The 26138-nt window shown below is 45.1% G+C and overlaps 1 protein-coding gene across 1 annotated transcript; it reads right to left on the bottom strand.

The window, feature by feature from the left end:
- Window positions 1-2910: 2910 nt before the first annotated feature.
- On the bottom strand, window positions 2911-25882 carry LOC121572280 (SWI/SNF complex subunit SMARCC1). The gene is made up of 26 exons (XM_045222134.1): window positions 25585-25882; window positions 25064-25183; window positions 24897-24982; window positions 24472-24646; window positions 24318-24387; window positions 24157-24226; window positions 24003-24078; window positions 19808-19933; window positions 17206-17291; window positions 16404-16525; window positions 14648-14707; window positions 14502-14539; window positions 14234-14349; window positions 13855-13926; window positions 13622-13735; window positions 13333-13486; window positions 12933-13103; window positions 12474-12732; window positions 12250-12324; window positions 9227-9312; window positions 9011-9140; window positions 8640-8773; window positions 7586-7720; window positions 6804-6933; window positions 4324-4410; window positions 2911-3298 (listed from the first exon to the last, which is right to left on the bottom strand). The coding sequence occupies exons 1-26, from the start codon at window positions 25759-25761 to the stop codon at window positions 3213-3215; spliced, it is 2955 nt and encodes a 984-aa protein (XP_045078069.1). The 5' UTR covers window positions 25762-25882; the 3' UTR covers window positions 2911-3212.
- Between the last annotated feature and the right edge of the window lie 256 nt (window positions 25883-26138).

The raw sequence follows: 26138 nt of genomic DNA, 5'->3' as shown, positions 1-26138 counted from the left end.
CAATTATTAGAAAATGGAAGAAGTTCAAGATGACGGTCAATCATCCTCGGTCTGGGGCTCCATGCAAGATCTCACCTCGTGGGGCATCAATGATCATGAGGAAGGTGAGGGATCAGCAGCCCAGAACTACACGGCAGGACCTGGTCAATGACCTGAAGAGAGCTGGGACCACAGTCTCAAAGAAAACCATTAGTAACACACTATGCCGTCATGGATTAAAATCCTGCAGCGCACGCAAGGTCCCCCTGCTCAAGCCAGCGCATGTCCAGGCCCAACTGAAGTTTGCAAATTACCATCTAGATGATCCAGAGGAGGAATGGGAGAAGGTCATGTGGTCTGATGAGACAAAAATAGAGCTTTTTGATCTAAACTCCACTCGCCGTGTTTGGAGGAAGAAGAAGGATGAGTACAACCCCAAGAACACCATCCCAACCGTGAAGCATGGAGGTGGAAACATCATTCTTTGGGGATGCTTTTCTGCAAAGGGGACAGGACGACTGCACCGTATTGAGGGGAGGATGGATGGGGCCATGTATCGCGAGATCTTGGCCAACAACCTCCTTCCCTCAGTAAGAGCATTGAAGATGGGTCGTGGCTGGGTCTTCCAGCATGACAATGACCCGAAACACACAGCCAGGGCAACTAAGGAGTGGCTCCGTAAGAAGCATCTCAAGGTCCTGGAGTGGCCTGTAATTTTCATCATAGGTACACGTCAACTATGACAGACAAATTGAGGAAAGAAAATCCAGAAAATCACATTGTAGGATTTTTTATGAATTTATTTGCAAATTATGGTGGAAAATAAGTATTTGGTCACCTACAAACAAGCAAGATTTCTGGCTCTCACAGACCTGTAACTTCTTCTTTAAGAGGCTCCTCTGTCCTCCACTCGTTACCTGTATTAATGGCACCTGTTTGAACTTGTTATCAGTATAAAATACACCTGTCCACAACCTCAAACAGTCACACTCCAAACTCCACTATGGCCAAGACCAAAGAGCTGTCAAAGGACACCAGAAACAAAATTGTTGACCTGCACCAGGCTGGGAAGACTGAATCTGCAATAGGTAAGCAGCTTGGTTTGAAGAAATCAACTGTGGGAGCAATTATTAGGAAATGGAAGACATACAAGACCACTGATAATCTCCCTCGATCTGGGGCTCCACGCAAGATCTCACCCCTCCTTCCATCAGCAAGGGCATTGAAGATGAAACGTGGCTGGGTCTTTCAGCATGACAATGATCCCAAACACACCGCCCGGGCAACGAAGGAGTGGCTTCGTAAGAAGCATTTCAAGGTCCTGGGAGTGGCCTAGCCAGTCTCCAGATCTCAACCCCATAGAAAATCTTTGGAGGGAGTTGAAAGTCCGTGTTGCCCAGCGACAGCCCCAAAACATCACTGCTCTAGAGGAGATCTGCATGGAGGAATGGGCCAAAATACCAGCAACAGTGTGTGAAAACCTTGTGAAGACTTACAGAAAACGTTTGACCGGTGTCATTGCCAACAAAGGGTATATAACAAAGTATTGAGAAACTTTTGTTATTGACCAAATACTTATTTTCCACCATAATTTGCAAATAAATTCATTAAAAATCCTACAATGTGATTTTCTGGATTTTTTTCTTCTCATTTTGTCTGTCATAGTTGACGTGTACCTATGATGAAAATTACAGACCTCTCATCTTTTTAAGTGGGAGAACTTGCACAATTGGTGGCTGACTAAATACTATTTTTCCCCACTGTATGTCATGCAATAAAATGCAAATTAATTACTTAAAAATCATACAATGTGATTTTCTGGATTTTTGTTTTAGATTCCGTCTCTCACAGTTGAAGTGTACCTATGATAACAATTACAGACCTCTACATGCTTTGTAAGTAGGAAAACCTGCAAAATCGGCAGTGTATCAAATACTTGTTCTCCCCACTGTAGATACTTTTGTACCCGTTTCCTCCAGCATCTTCACAAGGTCCTTTGCTGTTGTTCTGGGATTGATTTGCACTTTTCGCACCAAAGTACGTTCATCTCTAGGAGACAGAACGCGTCTCCTTCCTGAGCGGTATGACGGCTGCGTGGTCCTATGTTTATACTTGCGTACTATTGTTTGTACAGATGAACGTGGTACCTTCAGGCGTTTGGAAATTGCTCCCAAGGATGAACCATTTAAATTTAAATTTTAGTCATTTAGCAGACGCTCTTATCCAGAGCTCAAGGGCACATCAACAGATTTATCACCTAGTCGGCTCGGGGATTAGAACCAGCGACCTTTCGGTTACTGGCACAATGCTCTTAACCACTAAGCTACCTGCCGCCCTACACAGACTTGTGGAGGTAAACATTTTTTCCTGAGGTCTTGGCTGATTTCTTTTGATTTTCCCATGATGTCAAGCAAAGAGGCACTGAGTTTGAAGGTAGGCCTTGAAATACATCCACAGGTACACCTCCAATTGACTCAAATGATGTCAATTAGCCTATCAGAAGCTTCTAAAGCCATGACATCATTTTCTGGAATTTTCCAAGCTGTTTAAAAGGCACAGTCAACTTAGTGTATGTAAACTTCTGACCCACTGGAATTGTGATACAGTGAATTATAAGTGAAATAATCTGTCTGTAAACAATTGTTGGAAAATGTACTTGTGTCATGCACAATGTAGATGTCCTAACCGACTTGCCAAAACTATAGTTTGTTAACAAGAAATGTGTGGATTGGTTGAAAAACAAGTTTTAATGATTCCAACCTAAGTGTATGTAAACTTCCAAATTCAACTAAATATATATATTTTTTTGCAATGTGATAAGTCTGTTAAATAACTGTTGAAAGTCCATTTTGATTCTAAATGTATTGTGTATAACATAACACATTCCAACATCAATCAACTCTGAACATGAACACAGCCACACACACTGTGATCGTTTCATAGAAAACACTTTTAATGATTTGAGTTTACTCTTCTGCACTGGTCAGTAAAGGGTACAGCATGTGTGTGTGTGAGACAATGATTAAATACCATCAAAATGACAGTAAACAGTCACACATGAGGACCTTTCAGATGTGAAGATGACATACGTTTCCATGACTACCTGTCCAGGCATCTGTATGACCTTGACATAATATCTTACTGTGGATCTAAATTAAAGTACTCAAAATATGTACCGTGTGTATTCTTCAGAGAACTGGAATGTGTGTGACTGGGGTCAAGGTGTGTGTCTCTCATGTGTCGGCTCCCCGGCTGTGTATGGCCGTGGTTGGAGGACCAGGCTGGGCCGGAGCTATCCCATCAGGCTGCGCAGGTGGGTCTGACAGAAGAGAAGAAGAAACGACATAAGTGGCTGCGTTCCAGCAGATCAGTTTTATGCAGTCAATGGGTTGCATTATGGGGATAAAAATTGTCCAACTTGTGCCTACATGTCGACTGCATGAACTTTACAAAAACCATGTGATCAAAGGTCATGCAGTTGCTGCATACCAACTGCACCCTGCAGTCATCACCTGCATTGTGGGAGGCAGGCACTATTTGTCAATTAGGGTGATTTTGCTTGACACACGCAAATGTGACCAAAGACGTGACTGAAACAGAAACCACCTTGGCCGCAAATCAAAAGCTACAGTGGATATAAATTAATGTGATATTTGAGACCTCTCTCCAACCAATTCATTGTACACATGGTAGTGTCAACAGCTGCTATTGTTTATAAAAGTTTTCTTTAAATGTTTTCAGTTTGTGAGTGTGTGATACAGGGGGTAGGGACAAGTTTATTTTCGACATTTAAAAGAAACCTTTTATAAACAATAGCAGCTGTTGACACTACCATGTTAATCTGAGGCTTGCTGTTGAAAACCACTACACAGTGTCCGAATGTCGGCTGTGGCAGATGCACCTTAAATTCAAACTCAAAACACGCTCAATATATGTAACTTTTATGGATACAAAATTTATGCTCTACAAATTTTTCACAGCTAAGGGCACGTTTGGAGCAGTGTGGGGTTGGAGTTACAGGTCAGGGTTAGAGGTCAGGGGTTAGAGGTCAGGGGTTAGAGGTCAGGGGTTAGAGGTCAGGGGTTAGAGGTCAGGGTTACAGGTCAGGGTTAGAGGTCAGGGGTTAGAGGTCAGGGTTAGAGGTCAGGGGTTAGAGGTCAGGGTTAGAGGTCAGGGGTTAGAGGTCAGGGGTTAGAGGTCAGGGGTTAGAGGTCAGGGTTAGAGGTCAGGGGTTAGAGGTCAGGGTTAGAGGTCAGGGTTAGAGGTCAGGGTTAGAGGTCAGGGGTTAGAGGTCAGGGTTAGAGGTCAGGGTTAGAGGTCAGGGTTAGAGGTCAGGGTACCCACACATGCCATTGGAAGCTCCAGGGTGTCGGGGGGCCATGGTGAGAGAGTTCCCTTCAGTAGGCATAATCCGGCCGGGCATGGACTGGCCTAGAGATGGGGTAGAGATGGATATCTTGATCTCTACATACTCACAGTGTGTGTGCGGGTGCAGGCGTGCGTATAATGTACAGTCGTGGTCAAAAGTTTTGAGAATGACACAAATACTAATTTTCACAAAGTCTGCTGCCTCAGTTTTGATGATGGCAATTTGCATATACTCCAGAATGTCATGAAGAGTGATCAGATGAATTGCAATTAATTGCAAAGTCCCTCTGTGCCATGAAAATGAACTAAATCCCCAAAAAACATTTCCACTGCATTTCAGCCCTGCCACAAAAGGACCAGCTGCCATCATGTCAGTGATTCTCTCGTTAACGCAGGTGAGAGTGTTGACGAGGACAAGGCTGGAGATCACTCTGTCATGCTGATTGAGTTAGAATAACAGACTGAAAGCTTTAAAAGGAGCGTGTTGCTTGAAATCATTGTTCTTCCTCTGTTAACCATGGTTACCTGCAAGGAAACACGTGCCGTCATCATTGCTTTGCACAAAAAGGGCTTCACAGACAAGGATATTGCTGCTAGTAAGATTGCACCTAAATCAACCATTTATCGGATCATCAAGAACTTCAAGGAGCGAGGTTCAATTGTTGTGAAGAAGGCGTCAGGGCGCCCAAGAAAGTCCAGCAAGTGCCAGGACCGTCTCCTAAAGTTGATTCAGCTGCGGGATCGGGGTACCACCAGTGTAGAGCTTGCTCAGGAATGGCAGCAGGCAGGTGTGAGTGTATCTGCACGCACAGTGAGGTGAAGACTTTTGGAGGATGGCCTGGTGTCAAGAAGGGCAGCAAAGAAGCCACTTCTCTCCGGGAAAAACATCAGGGACAGACTGATATTCTACAAAAGGTACAGGGATTGGACTGCTGAGGACTGGGGTAAAGTCATTTTCTCTGATGAATCCCCTTTCCGATTGTTTGGGGCATCTGGAAGACAAGGTGAGCGCTACCATCAGTCCTGTGTCATGCCAACAGTAAAGCATCCTGAGACCATTCATGTGTGGGGTTGCTTCTCAGCCAAGGGAGTGGGCTCACTCACAATTTTGCCTAAGAACACAGCCATGAATAAAGAATGGTACCAACACATCTTCCGAGAGCAACTTCTCCCAACCATCCAAGAACAGTTTGGTGACGACCAATGCCTTTTCCAGCACGATGGAGCACCTTGCCATAAGGTAAAAGTGATAACTAAGTGGCTCAGGGAATCGTTGTCCAGGAAACTCCCCAGACCTTAATCCCATTGAGAACTTGTGGTCGATAACCGACTTGCCAAAACTATAGTTTGTTAACAAGAAATGTGTGGATTGGTTGAAAAACAAGTTTTAATGATTCCAACCTAAGTGTATGTAAACTTCCAAATTCAACTAAATATATATATTTTTTTGCAATGTGATAAGTCTGTTAAATAACTGTTGAAAGTCCATTTTGATTCTAAATGTATTGTGTATAACATAACACATTCCAACATCAATCAACTCTGAACATGAACACAGCCACACACACTGTGATCGTTTCATAGAAAACACTTTTAATGATTTGAGTTTACTCTTCTGCACTGGTCAGTAAAGGGTACAGCATGTGTGTGTGTGAGACAATGATTAAATACCATCAAAATGACAGTAAACAGTCACACATGAGGACCTTTCAGATGTGAAGATGACATACGTTTCCATGACTACCTGTCCAGGCATCTGTATGACCTTGACATAATATCTTACTGTGGATCTAAATTAAAGTACTCAAAATATGTACCGTGTGTATTCTTCAGAGAACTGGAATGTGTGTGACTGGGGTCAAGGTGTGTGCTTCTCAGCCAAGGGAGTGGGCTCACTCACAATTTTGCCTAAGAACACAGCCATGAATAAAGAATGGTACCAACACATCTTCCGAGAGCAACTTCTCCCAACCATCCAAGAACAGTTTGGTGACGACCAATGCCTTTTCCAGCACGATGGAGCACCTTGCCATAAGGTAAAAGTGATAACTAAGTGGCTCAGGGAATCGTTGTCCAGGAAACTCCCCAGACCTTAATCCCATTGAGAACTTGTGGTCGATCCTCAAGAGGCGGGTGGACAAACAAAAACCCACAAATTCTGACAAACTCCAAGCATTGATTACGCAAGAATGGGCTGCCATCAGTCAGGATGTGGCCCAGAAGTTAATTGACAGCATGTCAGGGCGGATTGCAGAGGTCTTGAAAAAGAAGGGTCAACACTGCAAATATTGACTCTTTGCATAAACTTAATGTCATTGTCAATAAAAACATTTGACACTGCTTGTAATTATACTTCAGTATACCATAGTAACATCTGACAAAGATATCTCATAACACTGAAGCAGCGAACTTTGTGAAGACCAATACTTCTCACCACGACTGTACTGTGTACAGACCTGTGTGCTGTTGTAGAGCGTATGGTGATTGCTGCTCTCTCTGCTGTAGAATCCTCATCTCTGCGTGTTTCAGCTGCTCGGAGTGGAAACTCTGTCGCTCTGACAACAGCTGCTGACGCTGCTGCTCCAACTACATAGGGAGGGGAGACACCAGGGCTTGACATTCAGGTAAATGTGCCAGTGCCAACTGAAAGCTACTGGCCTGAATTAAAAGAAATACTGGCCTGTGCCAAGATCGCACAGAAAAGCGTATGATGCGCCTAATTTCAATATCGGCTGATTTTATATTAAATTTGCGGGCTGAGCAAGTAGCCTACAGCCTATTATAACCTACCCTCCATACACAAATAATGACATTTTAACTTGACAATATCACATTTAGATTGACTGGATGAAAAAACAGTGTTGAGCGATTAACCAATATTTGTTCTTTTTTAGTTTTTAAACAACTCATTTCATTTTTTTAAAGAACTAATTGACCAACATCGGTTCAATTATTATTATTTTTTTATGGGAGTGCAATGCACAGTTTCTCTAGATAGATCAGATCAAGCCCGAACTGTATGATGTAATAGGGAGTTGTAGTTCCAACAGGCCAATATTCTACATTATTTAGTGCCAAAAACGTGGTAATTAACTACAATTACCATAATCCATTGCGCGCCTACTTGTCCGGTCTGAGACGGAGAGAAGAGACAGAAGAACGCGCGATGTAGTCTACAGTGATCTAGTCTACAGTGATCTAGTCTACAGTGATCTAGTCTACAGTGATCTATACTCACCGCCTCTTTCTCTCGGTCCATGATAGTCTCCAGCTCCTCAAAATGTCTCAGTTTGATCTCCAGCTTCTTCATCTGAGTCTCCACCAGCAGAGCCACCAGAGACTTGATCTTCCTCTCCTCTACCGCTGACAGGTGCTATGGAGAGAGAGAGGGAGAGATGTAGAGAGAGAGGGAGGGTGAGAGGGGAGTAGAGAGAGAGAGGGAGAGAGAGAGGGACACATGTAGAGAGAGGGAGTAGAGAGAGAGAGGGACACATTTAGAGAGTGGGAGGGAGAGTGAGGGAGTAGAGAGAGAGGGAGGGAGAGAGGGGAGTAGAGAGGGGGGAGTAGAGAGAGAGGGTCACATGTAGAGAGAGAGGGAGGGACACATGTAGAGAGAGGGACACATGTAGAGAGGGAGTAGAGAGAGAGTGAGGGAGAGAGGGAAGTAGAGAGGGGGGAGTAGAGAGAGAGGGGGAGAGGGGAGTAGAGAGAGGGGAGTATATATAGAGAGAGGGGAGTAGAGAGAGAGAGGGGGGAGAGAGAGAGGGTGAGAGAGGGGAGTATAGAGAGAGAGGGAGAGAGGGGAGTATAGAGAGAGAGGGGGGAGAGAGGGGAGTAGAGAGAGAGAGGGGGGAGAGAGGGGAATAGAGAGAGAGGTGGAGAGAGGGGAGTAGAGAGAGAGGGGAGTAGAGAGGAGTAGAGAGAGAGGTGGAGAGAGGGGAGTAGAGAGAGAGGGGAGTAGAGAGGAGTAGAGAGAGAGGTGGAGAGAGGGGAGTAGAGAGAGAGGGAGGGAGAGAGGGGAGTAGAGAGAGAGGGGGGAGAGAGGGGAGTAGAGAGAGAGAGGTGGAGAGAGGGGAGTAGAGAGGAGTAGAGAGAGAGGGAGGGAGAGAAAGAGAGAGAGAGAGGTTAGAGGACTTGATTGACTAGGTCCTAAGTAATGGCTGTAGTGACAGGCCAGAAGAAAGGAAGCAGAGCGTAATAGGCCAGTTGAATGGACAGTAGACAGGGATGGGCTGATGGGTGGGGTACGTGGGCATCTATAGGGTGGTTTGAGGATCGTGGGCGGGGCTTACCTTGGCCTTAGTAGCGGCGGAGGCCAGAGCAGCAGCTGCTGCCTTGACAACGGTCCCGTCTACAAACTCCAGCTCTGCCCGTCTCCTCCCTTCATCCCTCCCTCCCCCCACAAGCTCCTCCTCCTCCCCTTGGTCTAAACGAGAGAACGAAGGAGAAATCATCTACAAGATACAACACACATACACACACCACGTCTATATAAATAACAACACACACACACCACGTCTGTATAAATAACAACACACACACACACCACGTCTATATAAATTACAACACACACACACACACACCACGTCTGTATAAATAACAACACACACACACACACACACACCACGTCTATATAAATAACAACACACACACACACACACACCTGTCTTGTTCTCCTCTCCTCTCTCTCCGTCTCTCTCCTCTGTGACAGTCGTTTCAGTGTTCTCTCTCTTCACTCGCTCTCCTTCTGCTCTCTCTCCTCTGCTGGGCTCTGGAACCTTCTGTCCATCCGCCTGGAACACAAACAAAACAACAAATCATCACCCATTTACAATCAGATTATTAGAAGAAGAAAAAAAAGTGTAACTTCCTGTCTCACCTGCAGATGCTGCTGGGAGTCAGAGTCCGACTCCATATTCTCACCATCCATCACGTCTACAGGAGAGAGAGCGAGAGAGAGGTAGCCTAGTGGTTAGAGAGGCAAGCCAGCAAAGTAATCAGTTCGAGGGTTGCCAGTTCGAATCCCGGTTCCGATGGAGAAAAAAAAATTCAGGCAGAAGGTGAGCTGGCAATCGGAGGGCTGCTGGTATCAAATCCTAGATGCCATTGCCTGCTGTCATGCCCTTGAGGCACTTAACCCCCCCCCACAACAACAGCTCCCCAGGCACCCAGTGTGGCAGCCCCCCACACCTCTCCAAAACCTGTATATGCATGTACAGTTGCTTTTGAAACTATTCACCCCCCTTGGCATTTTTCTTATTTTGTTGCCTGGAATTAAAATTGATTTTTGGGGGGTTTGTATCATTTGATTTACACAACATGCCTACCACTTTGAAGATGCAAAATAATTTTTTTTGTGAAACAAACAAGAAATAAGACAAAAAAACTTGAGCGTGCATAACTATTCATCCCCCCAAAGTCAATACTTAATAGAGCCAACTTCTGCAGCAATTACAGCTGCAAGTCTCTTGGGGTATGTCTCTATAAGCTTGGCACATCTAGCCACTGGGATTTTTGCCCATTCTTCAAGGCAAAACTGCTCCAGCTCCTTCAAGTTGGATGGGTTCCGCTGGTGTACAGCCATCTTTAAGTCATACCACATATTCTCAATTGGATTGAGATCTGGGCTTTGACTAGGCCATTCCAAGACATTTAAGTTTCCCCTTAAACCACTCGAGTGTTGCTTTAGCAGTATGCTTAGGGTCATTGTCCTGCTGGAAGGTGAACCTCCGTCCCAGTCTCAAATCTCTGGAAGACTGAAACAGGTTTCCCTCAAGAATTTCCCTGTATTTAGAGCCATCCATCATTCCTTCAGTTCTGACCAGTTTCCCAGTCCCTGCCGATGAAAAACATCCCCACAGCATGATGCTGCCACCACCATGCTTCACTGTGGGGATGGTGTTCTCGGGGTGATGAGAGGTGTTGGGTTTGCACCAGACATAGCTTTTTCCTTGATGGCCAAAAAGCTCAATTTTAGTCTCATCTGACCAGAGTACCTTCTTCCATATATTTGGGGAGTCTCCCACATGCTTTTTGGCGAACACCAAATGCGTTTGCTTATTTTTTTCTTTAAGCAATGGCTTTTTTCTGGCCACTCCGTAAAGCCCAGCTCTGTGGAGTGTACGACTTAAAGTGGTCCTATGGACAGATACTCCAATCTCCGCTGTGGAGCTTTGCAGCTCCTTCAGGGTTAACTTTGGTCTCTTTGTTGAATCTCTTATTAATGCCCTCCTTGCCTGGTCCGTGAGTTTTGGTGGGCGGCCCTCTCTTGGCAGGTTTGTTGTGGTGCCATATTCTTTCAATTTTTTAATAATGGATTTAAAAATGGTGCTCCGTGCGATGTTCAAAGTTTCTGATATTTTTTTATAACCCAGCCACTTCTCCACAATTTTGTCCCTGACCTGTTTGGAGAGCTCCTTGGTCTTCATGGTGCCGCTTGCTTGGTGGTATCCCTTGCTTAATGGTGTTGCAGACTCTGGGGTCTTTCAGAACAGGTGTATATATACTGAGATCATGTGACACTTAGATTGCACACAGGTGGACTTTATTTAACTAAAAGCGGATGTCAAATTTCGGTTGGACCTTGTGTGCAATTGACCAATAAAGTGATCTCAATCTTACAGGATGATGGAAGGATTCTCTGCTGCACAGAGTCTGAGGGTTTTGGAGTGTGTATGTGTGTACCAGGGTTTCCGGTAACAGATGGCTTTTGGACGATAAAAAAAAAAGTTAAGCTGATAAATAAAAACTTCCGCTGGCCAACTGTCCAGGAGAAGAAGAAAAATCCCATTGCAAAATAATGATTTTTAGCCTATTCATTGATGGAAATACCAGCCGATGGAAATACATTTGACCGGTCGTGCTTATCGGTCTATACGTTACTTTGCATAATTTAGTGGAATTAAATTGCCGCATGTGTATAGTCGTTATGCTTCCCTTGCTTCAAAGTAAAATCCAACATGGAGGGAATTATTTTATCGACTTCCATATGCCATTGAAACAAGAAGCCTATTTCACTCGTGTTCTATTGGTTTTTAAATCAACTTCCTTTCATTGTCCAGTAGCCAAAGACACAAACCTAGTCATATTAGCAACCCATCCTAGTTGTTGCATCTTTAGATCTCACCCCTTTCAACATTTCGAATGGATATTTTCATCTTTGTCACATGAAACAGCTCGCATTTGCGCTTTTGACAATGGTGTTTTCCCGCTAATTGCATTATGGAACAAACATTCGCACGTAGCCTCCTGCCTTGTGCACATTGCTGAGCTTATAATGTGAAGAAATAATCGGTTATCAACATTTTAAAGCTAAACGTTCTGATCTGTTGCATCAGACTCATTGCTTTTTAAAGTTATTGTTTTATGTAGCCTAGGCCTACTGGTTGGATGACTTTGGGATCTATCCTCCCACAACTGTCCCAGAGTCTGTTTGGAACAGGCTATTTCTTTGTCGCGCAGAACGACAAGCTGACCAACAGAACAGGTCAACTTTTCTACTATGGGGGATAGTAGATTGACATAGGCTAGTGATTTTGCTGTTAGTTACTCGTCTTGTTGGCTGAGGAAAAGTAAAATGTGGACAGTTATGGACAGTTATTGAAGATGTATATTAACATCTTCAAATGCGCATCGGAATTCGGTAAGAAGGACGCACACCGTTGCATCCTCGAGTTGCCTGTTCTGTTATTATGAATTACCATCATCTAAATGTGATTTCTGTCATTCTGACCACCTTAGGTGGATGCCCTAATCAGGTTACGCACCGAATGCATATGGGTCCGGTAAATTTCTCAAAATGTCCATTAAATTAAAATGCTGCCGGTCAAATGTCCGCCGCTACATTTTCCTAGTGGAAAACCTGGTGTGTACGTGTGTGTCTGCCGTGTTTCAGACTCATACCTGTCTTCTCAGCCTCCTTGAGGGCAGGGAACTCCAGAACCTTGTCAGCCTCCTCACGGACACGACAAAACTCCTCTACAGAGACAGAAACTGGGTTAACACACACACACACACACACACACTGAGTAAAACAAACACACATACACACACACACACACACACACACACTGAGTAAAACAAACACACATACACTGAGTAAAACAAACACACATACACACACGTACCTAGGGCAGCCTTGGCGGCGGCAGCGGCGACTCTGGGATCGACCACGGATGCTAAGAACGCCACAGTGCTCATCACTGGGTTCTCTGACTGGCTGAAGGGAACGGGCTGGTAGGCCAATGGGCCGAGTGAGGAGGCAGAGTCCTCCAGATAGGGGTCTTCTATTGGCAGACGCAGGAAGTGAAGGATGCACTCATCCTGGGTACGAGACCCTACGTGTTCGGACACCTTGTTCCAGTCATCTCTATACACCTCTAATGCCTGGGATGGATAGATGGAATGAGAGAGGGAGAGGGAGAGAGAGAGGAAGGAGAACAAGGGGGGCATGGGAGGTAGAGAAATGTGGGAGGTAAGAGATGGATAGGCATGAGAAAAATAGAAGAAAAAGATTATAGGCCAGATAACATATAATACCTTTCTGATTGGTGGAGGGAACATCAGCTGAGAGATGATTGGCTCACCTCCAACAGTAGGAGGGTCTCCTGTTCTGTCCAATCCCTCCCTGAACTGGTTCCTTTACTCTTTGGGTGTTTCCTGGTGTACAGGTCTGTTCTGAGGCCAAAGTTCTGAGAGTCTGAGGGCTTCTCTACACTCCTCTCTGGGAAGAACAACATCTGCTGGGAGTAGGACACCTGGAGAGGGAGATGTGAAGGGAGGGATAGAGGGGGAGAGAGAGGGAGGGAGGGATGGATGGATGGATGGATGGAGGGGAGGAGAGAGAGGGAGGGGGAGAGATTTGAGAGGATCTTCTAGTCATAACACAGTGAGGATACAGGCTGTCAATTTAACGGTAAAAATCACCTCAATAATTTCACCTTTATAGTCTATGATTTTGAATACATAAATGTGTGTGTGTGTTACCTGTAGTGGTCTGTGCTGTAGCGGGGCCAGTCCTGAGGGTGTATCAGCCAGTGTGTTGAAGTGAGGGGTGGGAGGGGGTCCCATAGGGAGAGGTCTGATCTCTGCATCCACCTGGTAGTTCACTAACCCCCACTGCTCCAACAACGCATGGACCCTACACACACAGTTACAACACACACACACAGTTACAGAGTTAGAATATACACACACACACACACACAGATACAGAGTTAGAATATACACTGATAGAAAACACACACTAAGTGGTGTTTTGAACTTCCTAGTACACCTCATGACGGCGCAGACGTCTCCCGTCAGGTTCCTTCTGCAGGAGGTGGAGCTGAGGTACTCCTGGGGGTTCAGCCGGTACGAATCGATCATGAAGTTACGGTACGCCAGGTATCTACACACACACAAACACACACAGTGTTCATTATGTCTCCAAGGGGTACAGTCACGTCTGAAGAAAACAGCAGGGGTCCAAGAACTGAACCCTGGGGAACACGTGAAATTGCTCCTCACATCTCTGGAGATTTGGACTTGTTCTTTCCGTTAAAGTACTCCGGTAGCGCTCGTTTCTCGATCTGGTGAATACTGGAACATAGACACACTGTTTGGTTTAACGAACACAACAAAGAACGCTCATTCTGGAATGTGTGTGTGGTTGAGAGTGTGTGTGTGTGTGTATTTGAGAGTGTGTGTGCGTGTGTGTGTGTGTTTGAGAGTGTGTGTGTGTGTTTGAGTGTGTGTTTGAGAGTGTGTGTTTGAGAGTGTGTGTGTGTGTGTGTGTGTGTTTTTGAGAGTGTGTGTGTGTGTGTGTGTGTGTGTGTGAGAGTGTGTGTGAGACGTGTGTGTGTGTTTGAGAGTGTGTGTGTGTGTGTGTGTGTGTGTGTGTACTCACCAGTTATAGTTGAACCAGGCAGTGTAGGAGGGGACGATAATGTGGTGTGTTTGTTCTGTGATGTTGTCTTCTCCGTCTGATAGACGCAGCCCTTCTCTGCCCTCCTCATCATCCTCCTACACACACACACACACACACCAATACACACACACCAATACACACACACCAATACACACACAGCTATATGGATGGTACAGACATACTAAGTCCTAGTAACATTATATAAAGTGATTGTATAAAATGCCATACATTCGAATTTTATAGTTACCCTTCCTCCAGGAAGCAAAGAGTCATCCTCGATTTCATCTGACAAAGAGAATAACAGAGGGATGAGAGGAGGAGTTACACAACTACACACACACACACACACACACACACACACACAGAGAGAGAAACACACGCTGTCGCTCTCACCCAGGTCAGTCATCACCCCTCCTTTGACAGGAGTGTTCTCACTGTCCTTCTTCGGGTTTACTGCAGACAGAGAGTCAACAAGTCAACAACATCTGGTGTGAATGTGTATACAGTTGAAGTCGGAAGTTTACATACACTTAGGTTGGAGTCATTAAAACTCGTTTTTCAACCACTCCACAAATGTCTTGTTAACAAACTATAGTTTTGGCAAGTATACTTTGTGCATGACACAAGTCATTTTTCCAACAATTGTTTACAGACAGATTATTTCACTTATGATTCACTGTATCACAATTCCAGTGGGTCAGAAGTTTACATACACTAAGTTGACTGTGCCTTTAAACAGCTTGGAAAATTCCAGAAAATGATGTCATGGCTTTAGAAGCTTCTGATAGGCTAATTGACATCATTTGAGTCAATTGGAGGTGTACCTGTGGATGTATTTCAAGGCCTACCTTCAAACTCAGTGCCTCTTTGCTTGACATCATGGGAAAATCAAAATAAATCAGCCAAGACCTCAGAAAAAACATTGTAGACCTCCACAAGTCTGGTTCATCCTTGGGAGCAATTTCCAAATGCCTGAAGGTACCACGTTCATCTGTACAAACAATAGTACGCAAGTATAAACACCATGGGACCACGAAGCCGTCATACCGCTCAGGAAGGAGACGCGTTCTGTCTCCTACAGATGAACATACTTTGGTGCGGAAATTGCAAATCAATACCAGAACAACAGCAAAGGACCTTGTGAAGATGCTGGAGGAAACAGGTACAAAAGTATCTATATCCACAGTAAAACGAGTCCTATATCGACATAACCTGAAAGGCCGCTCAGCAAGGAAGAAGCCACTGCTCCAAAACCGCCATAAAAAAGCCAGACTACGGTTTGCAACTGCACATGGGGACAAAGATCGTACTTTTTGGAGAAATGTCCTCTGGTCTGATGCAACAAAAATAGAACTGTTTGGCCATAATAACCATCGTTATGTTTGGAGAAAAAAGGGGGATGCTTGCAAGCCGAAGAACACCATCCCAACCGTGAAGCACGGGGGTGGCAGCATCATGCTGTGGGGGTGCTTTGCTGCAGGAGGGACTGGTGCACTTCACAAAATAGATGGCATCATGAGGAAGGAAAATTATGTGGATATATTGAAGCAATATCTCAAGACATCAGTCAGGAAGTTAAAGCTTGGTCGCAAATGGGTCTTCCAAATGGACAATGACCCCAAGCATACTTCCAAAGTTGTGGCAAAATGGCTTAAGGACAACAAAGTCAAGGTATTGGAGTGGCCATCACAAAGCCCTGACCTCAATCCTATAGAAAATGTGTGGGCAGAACTGAAAAAGCGTGTGCGAGGAAGGAGGCCTACAAATCTGACTCAGTTACACCAGCTCTGTCAGGAGGAATGGGCCAAAATTCACCCAACTTATTGTGGGAAGCTTGTGGAAGGCTACCCGAAACGTTTGACCCAAGTTAAACAATTTAAAGGCAATGCTACCAAATACTAATTGAGTGTATGTAAAATTCTGACCTACTGGGAACGTGATGAAAGAAATAAAAGCTGATTTAAATAATTCTCTCTACTATTATTCTGACATTTCACCTTCTTAAAATAAAGTGGTGATCCTAATTTTTACTAGGATTAAATGTCAGGAATTGTGAAAAACTGAGTTTAAATGTATTTGGCTAAGGTGTATGTAAACTTCCGACTTCAACTGTATATGTGTGTGTGTGTGTGTGTGTGTGTGTGTGTACCATTCTTAGGCAGTACAATTTCCTCCATATTAGGGACAGGTGTTGGATCCTCCATATCTTTAGTCAGATCCTCCTCTACCACCTCCTCTTCCTCCTTTGGGCCACGCCTCTTAGACCCACCACTAGTGAGGGAAGGGTTAGAGGGAGAAAGGGCCAATAGGGATGGAAGAAGGGGTCAGAGGGAGAAAGGGCCAATAGGGATGGAAGAAGGGGTCAGAGGGAGAAAGGGCCAATAGGGATGGAAGAGGGGTCAGAGGGAGAAAGGGCCAATGAGGAGGGTAGAAGGGTCAGAGGGAGAAAGGGCCAATGAGGAGGGTAGAAGGGTCAGAGGGAGAAAGGGCCAATAGGGATGGAAGAAGGGTTAAAGGGAGAAAGGGCCAATAGGGATGGAAGAGGGGTCAGAGGGAGAAAGGGCCAATGAGGAGGGTAGAAGGGTTAGAGGGAGAAAGGGCCAATAGGGATGGAAGAGGGGTCAGAGGGAGAAAGGGCCAATGAGGAGGGTAGAAGGGTTAGAGGGAGAAAGGGCCAATAGGGATGGAAGAAGGGGTCAGAGGGAGAAAGGGCCAATAGGGATGGAAGAGGGGTCAGAGGGAGAAAGGGCCAATAGGGATGGAAGAGGGGTCAGAGGGAGAAAGGGCCAATAGGGATGGAAGAAGGGTCAGAGGGAGAAAGGGCCAATGAGGAGGGTAGAAGGGGTCAGAGGGAGAAAGGGCCAATGAGGAGGGTAGAAGGGGTCAGAGGGAGAAAGGGCCAATGAGGAGGGTAGAGTTAGAGGGAGAAAGGGACAATAGGTCAACTTTACCTCTTCTTTCCTCCTTTCTTTCTGCCGTCGGAAGAGGGAGGAGAGGGGGAGCGTATTCTCTTCTTCACTGGAGTAAACTTAAGGTCCTGATGGAGAGTGGGAGGGGGGAGACAGGACGGGAGGGAGGGGGAGAGAGGAGTGATCAGAGAAGGGGTATAGTGAGGACGTATCAACTCTTAGAAAGTGGCTCACACAGGCCTCAGTTAAAGATTGAGGAGAGAGGACATCACACAGGCCTTGGTTAAAGATTGAGGACATCACACAGGCCTCGGTTAAAGATTGAGGAGAGAGGACATCACACAGGCCTCGGTTAAAGATTGAGGAGAGAGGACATCACACAGGCCTTGGTTAAAGATTGAGGAGAGAGGACATCACACAGGCCTCGGTTAAAGATTGAGGAGAGAGGACATCACACAGGCCTTGGTTAAAGATTGAGGACATCACACAAGCCTCGGTTAAAGATTGAGGAGAGAGGACATCACACAAGCCTCGGTTAAAGATTGAGGAGAGAGGACATCACACAGGCCTTGGTTAAAGATTGAGGACATCACACAGGCCTCGGTTAAAGATTGAGGAGAGAGGACATCACACAGGCCTCGGTTAAAGATTGAGGACATCACACAAGCCTCGGTTAAAGATTGAGGAGAGAGGACATCACACAGGCCTCGGTTAAAGATTGAGGAGAGAGGACATCACACAGGCCTTGGTTAAAGATTGAGGAGAGAGGACATCACACAGGCCTTGGTTAAAGATTGAGGAGAGAGGACATCACACAGGCCTTGGTTAAAGATTGAGGAGAGAGGACATCACACAGGCCTCGGTTAAAGATTGAGGAGAGAGGACATCACACAGGCCTCGGTTAAAGATTGAGGAGAGAGGACATCACACAGGCCTCGGTTAAAGATTGAGGAGAGAGGACATCACACAGGCCTCGGTTAAAGATTGAGGAGAGAGGACATCACACAGGCCTCGGTTAAAGATTGAGGAGAGAGGACATCACACAGGCCTCGGTTAAAGATTGAGGAGAGAGGACATCACACAGGCCTCGGTTAAAGATTGAGGACATCACACAAGCCTCGGTTAAAGATTGAGGAGAGAGGACATCACACAAGCCTCGGTTAAAGATTGAGGAGAGAGGACATCACACAGGCCTCGGTTAAAGATTGAGGACATCACACAGGCCTCGGTTAAAGATTGAGGAGAGAGGACATCACACAGGCCTCGGTTAAAGATTGAGGACATCACACAGGCCTCGGTTAAAGATTGAGGACATCACACAGGCCTCGGTTACAGATTGAGGAGAGAGGACATCACACAGGCCTCGGTTAAAGATTGAGGACATCACACAAGCCTCGGTTAAAGATTGAGGAGAGAGGACATCACACAAGCCTCGGTTAAAGATTGAGGAGAGAGGACATCACACAGGCCTCGGTTAAAGATTGAGGACATCACACAGGCCTCGGTTAAAGATTGAGGAGAGAGGACATCACACAGGCCTCGGTTAAAGATTGAGGACATCACACAGGCCTCGGTTAAAGATTGAGGAGAGAGGACATCACACACACACCAATTTCACCAGCACACACTCAGCACTGAGCAACAGGATCTCTCGCACACACACACTGAGACACAGAGACAGAGACACACACACTGAGGCACAGACATACACACACTGTGGCAGACACAGAAACACACACACACAGACACAGAAACACACACACACAGAGACACAGACACACAGAGACACAGACATACAGACACACACACATACACACAGACTGAGACACAGACAGACAGACAGACAGAAACACACAGACACAGAAACACACAAAGACACAGAAACACACAGACTGAGGCACAGACACACTGAGACACAGACACACACACTGAGACACAGACACACACTGAGACACAGACACACACTGAGACAGACACACACTGAGACAGACACACACTGAGACAGACACACACAGAGACACACACAGACAGACACAGACGACTGAGACACAGAAACACACAAAGACACAGAAACACACAGAAACAAACAGACACAGAAACACACAGACTGAGACACAGACAGACAGACATACAGACAGACAGAGACACAGAGAGACTGTGACACAGAAACACACAGGCAGAAACAGAAACACACTGGGACACTGAGGCACAGACACTGAGACACAGACACACACACTGAGACACACACACACAAACACAAATAGACACACACACACACACACACACACACAGAGACACACAGAGACACACAGAGAGACACACACAGAGACACAGACGACTGAGACACAGAAACACACAGACACTGAGACACACAGAAACACACAGACACAGAAAGACAGACAGACGGAGACACAGAGAGACTGTGACACAGAAACACACAGACAGAAACAGAAACACACTGGGACACTGAGACACAGACACACACACTGAGACACAGACACACACACACAAACACACACACACACACACAGAGACACACACAGAGACACAGACGACTGAGACACAGAAACACACAGAGACACAGAAACACACAGAGACACACACACACTGAGACACAGACACACACTGAGACACAGACACACACCTGTTGGTCTGTGAGGTGGACTCTCCGGCGGAGGATGAGAGGAACGTTTCTGTCATTTACCAAGTAGTCTTCTTCATTCATCCATTCATTATACACCTCCGTATCCAACACCCAGCCTGCATGCACCTGTACACACACACACACACACACACACACACACACACACATTCAACACTTGTGGGAAATAGCCATAGAAGTGTGTGTGTGTGTGTGTGTGTGTGTGTGTGTGTGTTAGGGCTGACCCAATTTAGTCGACTGGTCGATTGTTTGGTCAATAGGCTGATGGTCGACTGAGATTTCTTTAGTTGAGCAGTAGCAAAAAAATAATTTTAAAAAAAGATAATGGTGCACAAGACACCTGTCTGATTGGCTCCTGTCTGAGTGGACTGATCCACTGTGGAGGCCGTGGGGGTGGTACAGTCCATCACTCTAAGACGTGCTACTGAAACTGTATATGGTTATATTACGTAAGAACAATGGTGCATCACTAATAAGAATAATATTATTTTATAACAAATGCGCTTTCTCCAGCGTTCTGAAACATCAGTGCGCTGTTGAATTGTCGCCTTTTCCGAGACCATGTTGCTATGTGCATAATAGCTAAGTTAACCAGCATATTGGTGTTGAGAACAATGGGGCGGAGGCAGCAGTGGAGTTAGGAGATGTGAAAACAGCCATTGCCTTAATTTTCTAAGAAAAGTGAGGAGAGAGGAAATGCCAACTTGATTAGGTATATAATCAATAGCCTACCTGTTAAACATGCCTGGCTTTATAAATCATCCATTTATGGGGGGGAAAAGTATTTAGTCAGCCACCAATTGTGCAAGTTCTCCCACTTAAAAAGATGAGAGAGGCCTGTAATTTTCATCATAGGTACACGTCAACTATGACAGACAAATTGAGGAAAAAAAATCCAGAAAATCACATTGTAGGATTTTTAATGAATTTAGTTGCAAATTATGGTGGAAAATAAGTATTTGGTCACCTACAAACAAGCAAGATTTCTGGCTCTCACAGACCTGTAACTTCTTCTTTAAGAGGCTCCTCTGTCCTCCACTCGTTACCTGTATTAATGGCACCTGTTTGAACTTGTTATCAGTATAAAAGACACCTGTCCACAACCTCAAACAGTCACACTCCAAACTCCACTATGGCCAAGACCAAAGAGCTGTCAAAGGACACCAGAAACAAAATTGTAGACCTGCACCAGGCTGGGAAGACTGAATCTGCAATAAGTAAGCAGCTTGTTTTGAAGAAATCAACTGTGTGAGCAATTATTAGGAAATGGAAGACATACAAGACCACTGATAATTTCCCTCGATCTGGGTCTCCACGCAAGATCTCACCCCGTGGGGTCAAAATGACCACAAGAACGGTGAGCAAAAATCCCAGAACCACACGGGGGGACCTAGTGAATGACCTGCAGAGAGCTGGGACCAAAGTAACAAAGCCTACCATCAGTAACACACTACGCCGCCAGGGACTCAAATCCTGCAGTGCCAGACGTGTCCCCCTGCTTAAGCCAGTACATGTCCAGGCCCGTCTGAAGTTTGCTAGAGTGCATTTGGATGATCCAGAAGAGGATTGGGAGAATGTCATATGGTCAGATGAAACCAAAATAGAACTTTTTGGTAAAAACTAAACTCGTCGTGTTTGGAGGACAAAGAATGCTGAGTTGCATCCAAAGAACACCATACCTACTGTGAAGCATGGGGGTGGAATCATCATGCTTTGGGGCTGTTTTTCTGCAAAGGGACCAGGACGACTGATCCGTGTAAAGGAAAGAATGAATGGGGCCATATATCGTGAGATTTTGAGTGAAAACCTCCTTCCATCAGCAAGGGCATTGAAGATGAAACGTGGCTGGGTCTTTCAGCATGACAATGATCCCAAACACACCGCCCGGGCAACGAAGGAGTGGCTTCGTAAGAAGCATTTCAAGGTCCTGGAGTGGCCTAGCCAGTCTCCAGATCTCAACCCCATAGAAAATCTTTGGAGGGAGTTGAAAGTCCGTGTTGCCCAGCGACAGCCCCAAAACATCACTGCTCTAGAGGAGATCTGCATGGAGGAATGGGCCAAAATACCAGCAACAGTGTGTGAAAACCTTGTGAAGACTTACAGAAAACGTTTGACCTGTGTCATTGCCAACAAAGGGTATATAACAAAGTATTGAGAAACTTTTGTTATTGACCAAATACTTATTTTCCACCATCATTTGCAAATAAATTCATTAAAAATCCTACAATGTGATTTTCTGTATTTTTTTGTCTCATTTCGTCTGTCATAGTTGACGTGTACCTATGATGAAAATTACAGGCCTCTCTCATCTTTTTAAGTGGGAGAACTTGCACAATTGAGGGCTGACAATACTTTTTTCCTTCACTGTATCTACAGAAATAAGACAGATCCTGCTTCTGTTGCCCGTATGAGTGTTTGTTTAATAGTCTACTGATTCCGTGAGCGCCAAGCCTCACGCAACCATAGCTACACACGTTTTTTCGTTAGAACAGCCTCTCTGGTATTATTTATACGTTATTTAGTGTTGTTTACACTGTTCCAAATCGTCAAGAAAATAATATTGATAATAATAACTCTCCTTTTTCATGATCTCCTTGTTATTTTTACTATTATTATTATTATTATTATTATTATTTTTATTATTATGATCATCATTATCATTATAAATGATGTCATTATCATTAGTAGGCTTAGTATAGCAACCTTGCGTGACCACCATCGAGCTGTAGGCCTAAGAGTGCATCCTGTTTAGTCTTTAACACCGTAAATTACTTAGCCAATATAACTATTGAAATATAGGCCTATGTCATCACACAAGCATACGAGTCATTCATGAAAGAAATGCAAAAATCAAGGATTTTAGTTTCTAAAATAAAATAAAGCGATCCTTGAATAATTAGCGTAAACAATAAATAAACCTTTCCATTTCGGGAATTGCACTCACGATGAATGCGACCGTATAGTCTTTGCTGTAATAAAGGCTTTACAAATAACTACATTTCTTTACAACAGACTCTCTGGTACGCTTTTATTTAGTGTGGTTTCCATTGTTCCAAACATTATATTGTAATCTGATCCTGTTCGGCACACATAACATGCATGCAGCGCATGCTCCTTAACTTAATTTTCTTGATCTCCACTATTTTCCACAACTAGTCAAATTTATTCCACACATCTGAATTCCCCTTTACCTCCTGAGCAACCAGTAAACATTCCCCTTTACCTCCTGAGAAACCAGTAAACATTCCCCTTTACCTCCTGAGAAACCAGTAAACATTCCCCTTTACCTCCTGAGAAACCAGTAAACATTCCCCTTTACCTCCTGAGAAACCAGTAAACATTCCCCCGTTTCAAGTTTATTTGTCACGTCCTCTGCATCCATTTTGCTGTCACTTGTTATGGTGTTCAGAGTTTGTTATAACCAATTTATTGATGTGATTATGATATATATATATATATATATATTTTTTTTTTTGGTGTCATTTAGCAGATGCTCTTATCCAGAGCGACTTACATGAGCAATTAGGGTTAAGTGCCTTGCTCAAGGGCACAGACAGATTTTTCACCTAGTCGGCTCGGGGATTAGAACCAGCGACCTTTCGGTTACTGGCACAACGCTCTTAACCACTAAGCTACCTGCCGCCCCATGATATGCTATAGGTCAGGCCCTGCAATGCATACATGTGTCACGTAAAGAGAGCAAGGGTTGAGGGAATTAGAGATTTCGGTAACAGAACATTTCAGTCAGAAACGGCTGTAATTATGTTGCAGCTTCAGCAACACGGACAGCGTGATAAAACACGGTTGACGTTCTGTGGTGGTCGCTGCAGCAGGGAGGAGAGAGAGACAACGGGGTGCTAGTCACACAGTCACTCGCTGTCGTTTTTTTTAACACAGCAAGTCTGAGCCCCGCCTGGCACACTCAATTTAATTGCGGTCGGACTCCCTCTAGTCATGTGTGTGTCTTAATTATTTCATCAAACAGTGTGTTTAAAGCATCAGACAAGCCCAGTGCATATAGTTGATTTGATTAAAACACATAGGATGCGTCTACATATGGAAAAATACAAGTTTTAAAATTGAGACCAATCAATTGGTCGAAAGAACAAACGACTCTCGGTCGACCAATATTTTTTGGGGGGGTCAAAGGACAGCCCTAGTATGTGTGTGTTCTTACCCTCCAAGGTCTGTGTGTGTGTGGTGGTTCCTCCACCTCTCCCTCTACATCACTAGAGGACAGCCAGCTATCGTAGCTACATGAAACACAAACACAGTCATACACATGATTATGGAGGTGTGTGTGTGTGTGTGTGTGTGTGTGTGTGTGTTACCTGTCAGGGTGCCTTCCCCAGTGCACCAACACATGCTTGTTTTTCCGCATGATGGGACGCACCCACTCATCTGGAACAATCAGTAGACACACACAGTCACTTAAAATGGAAATTGGGGTCATAGCTGTCAACACCGACTATGAACACATACGCACACTGACCGTGATCTGTAACGGCTGGACGGGGGTAGATGTGGTGAGAGGCCTGGGTTCTGTCCTCAGTCAACGAACCCTGAGACAGACAACTACATTAACCAAGAGAGAAAACAACATTACCCACCATTCTGGCAATATTACATAAATCCCCCTCCCTCACCTGGTGTTTGGTGATGATGTCAGCCAGTCTGCTGTTCAGGTTCTGATCCACCTCCTGGTCCACATACACCACGGGCCTCGAAAGACAGCTATTCTGGACCAGGTTCTTCTCCAGGGTAGTAAACATCTCTAAGTTATGGTCCGTCCTAGAGGAGTTCTGTAGGTCAAACCTTCTCCTGGGGGAGGGAGAAAGGGATAAAGGAAATGGAAATAAGGAAGAGTGGAGAAAGGGTGGAGGGTCTCAGTGAAATGCTTTCTGTGTCATAAGCACACACTTGAGGTATAGTGCCATGCAGATCACCAAGCAGGGGCTGAAATGGGACGTGGCCCTGAGGTGTCACTCACAAGCCCTGATAGAGGTAGAAGGTAGGAGACAGGAGGTAGGGGATAGGAGGTACAAGATAGGTAATAAGATCTGTCACTCACCAGCCCTGATCCATCTTGAACTTGTAGGCGGAGCCAAGGATGTGGCAAAGCCCGCCTCCAGGCAGCAGGTCCAGGAAGCACTGAGACTAGAGGGGAGTACACACAGGGGCAGTTTGGTGAGCATGGGTTGAGAGTATGTGTTAGTGTGCGCGTGTGTGTGTACTCACAGGTAGCTTGGTGAGTGTGGGTTTGTCTGCACTTCTGCCAAGGACCTCTTCCTGGAACTGTAGCAGCTGCAGTGTGAGGGATACTAGAGCCGGGCAGGATGGAGAGTCTGCCTGCACATACTGCGCGAGCGCACGCGCACACACACACACAGAGTAATCCAAAAGGACATGTAACTAGTATAGATAGCCAACAGTCAGACATCTAGTATAGCTTGAGCATCTAGCTACGTCATACTGTCCGCAGCAGTCAGTACTAAATATGGAGCACATTAGCAATAAGTGTAAAAACAGGTCATAATGTAACAGAATTAGCTTGTAAAAAGAGCTAACGTTAGTGTACTAGCCATCTTGTTAGCTAGCTTCCAACCTCAGATAGCTGGATAAGGTTTATGTTGATGTTACCGCATACAGCAAATGTTTTTAATAAACAGTTAGTAACAAAGTGGTGAGAGACTGCCTAGTTTTCATTTAGTCCGAATCAACAGTGGAGTTAGCCGCTATGCTAGTGTTAGCTCACGCACCTTTTTGTAGTGCTTCCCGATCCACTGTCGGACAGTCTCGAGCTGAGCCAGGGTATCGGGGCTCTCCCAAAACCTCGCGGACAGATTTCCGTTTTTCTTTCGCTGTGCTGTGGTGGTGCGTGGACTCTGGCTGGTCCCAGGAGCCACAAGATTCGGTCCTCCAGACGCTGTCGCCATTATAACGCCGATAATAACGGGTGGAAAACTAGCCCGCTTAATTGCTGTTACCGCTGCAAGACAGCCTCGCCCACACGCTATGTGCAACTTCCCAAAACACGCGATAGAACGGGAGAATTTTTCAAAAATACAAATTGATTCAGGTGTTCACTCTCTATGTCCAGCAGATAGAAGCAAAACTCCACTGTCTGACACAGATCAGCTGAAGTGTGAACTGATAATATATACATACATTCACTGGAACTGATGCATGGCAAGGCGCCATTATCTCTTTTACATAAAATCTTCGATTAGAGTAATAAAACGAGATTTTCTTGTGTTGTTTTTTTATACAATGAACAGCTAGCAAGTAGATTAGAAGGTCATCGCCTTCGTTA

The sequence above is a fragment of the Coregonus clupeaformis genome, chromosome 8, assembly GCF_020615455.1.
Source record: "Coregonus clupeaformis isolate EN_2021a chromosome 8, ASM2061545v1, whole genome shotgun sequence".
NCBI lineage: Eukaryota > Metazoa > Chordata > Actinopteri > Salmoniformes > Salmonidae > Coregonus > Coregonus clupeaformis.
This window is presented reverse-complemented; position numbering and strand designations above follow the sequence as displayed.

What these genes read in the sequence shown, in the direction of transcription:
- LOC121572280 (XM_045222134.1), bottom strand. Translation starts at nt 25,761, where the DNA reads ATGGCGACAGCGTCTGGAGGACCGAATCTTGTGGCTCCTGGGACCAGC. An exon ending in AATTGTACTGCCTAAGAATG is followed by an intron (nt 14,708 to 16,403) that starts GTACACACACAC and finishes CTCTGTCTGCAG; the next exon opens with TAAACCCGAAGAAGGACAGT. An exon ending in AGGGGTGATGACTGACCTGG is followed by an intron (nt 14,540 to 14,647) that starts GTGAGAGCGACA and finishes TCTCTTTGTCAG; the next exon opens with ATGAAATCGAGGATGACTCT.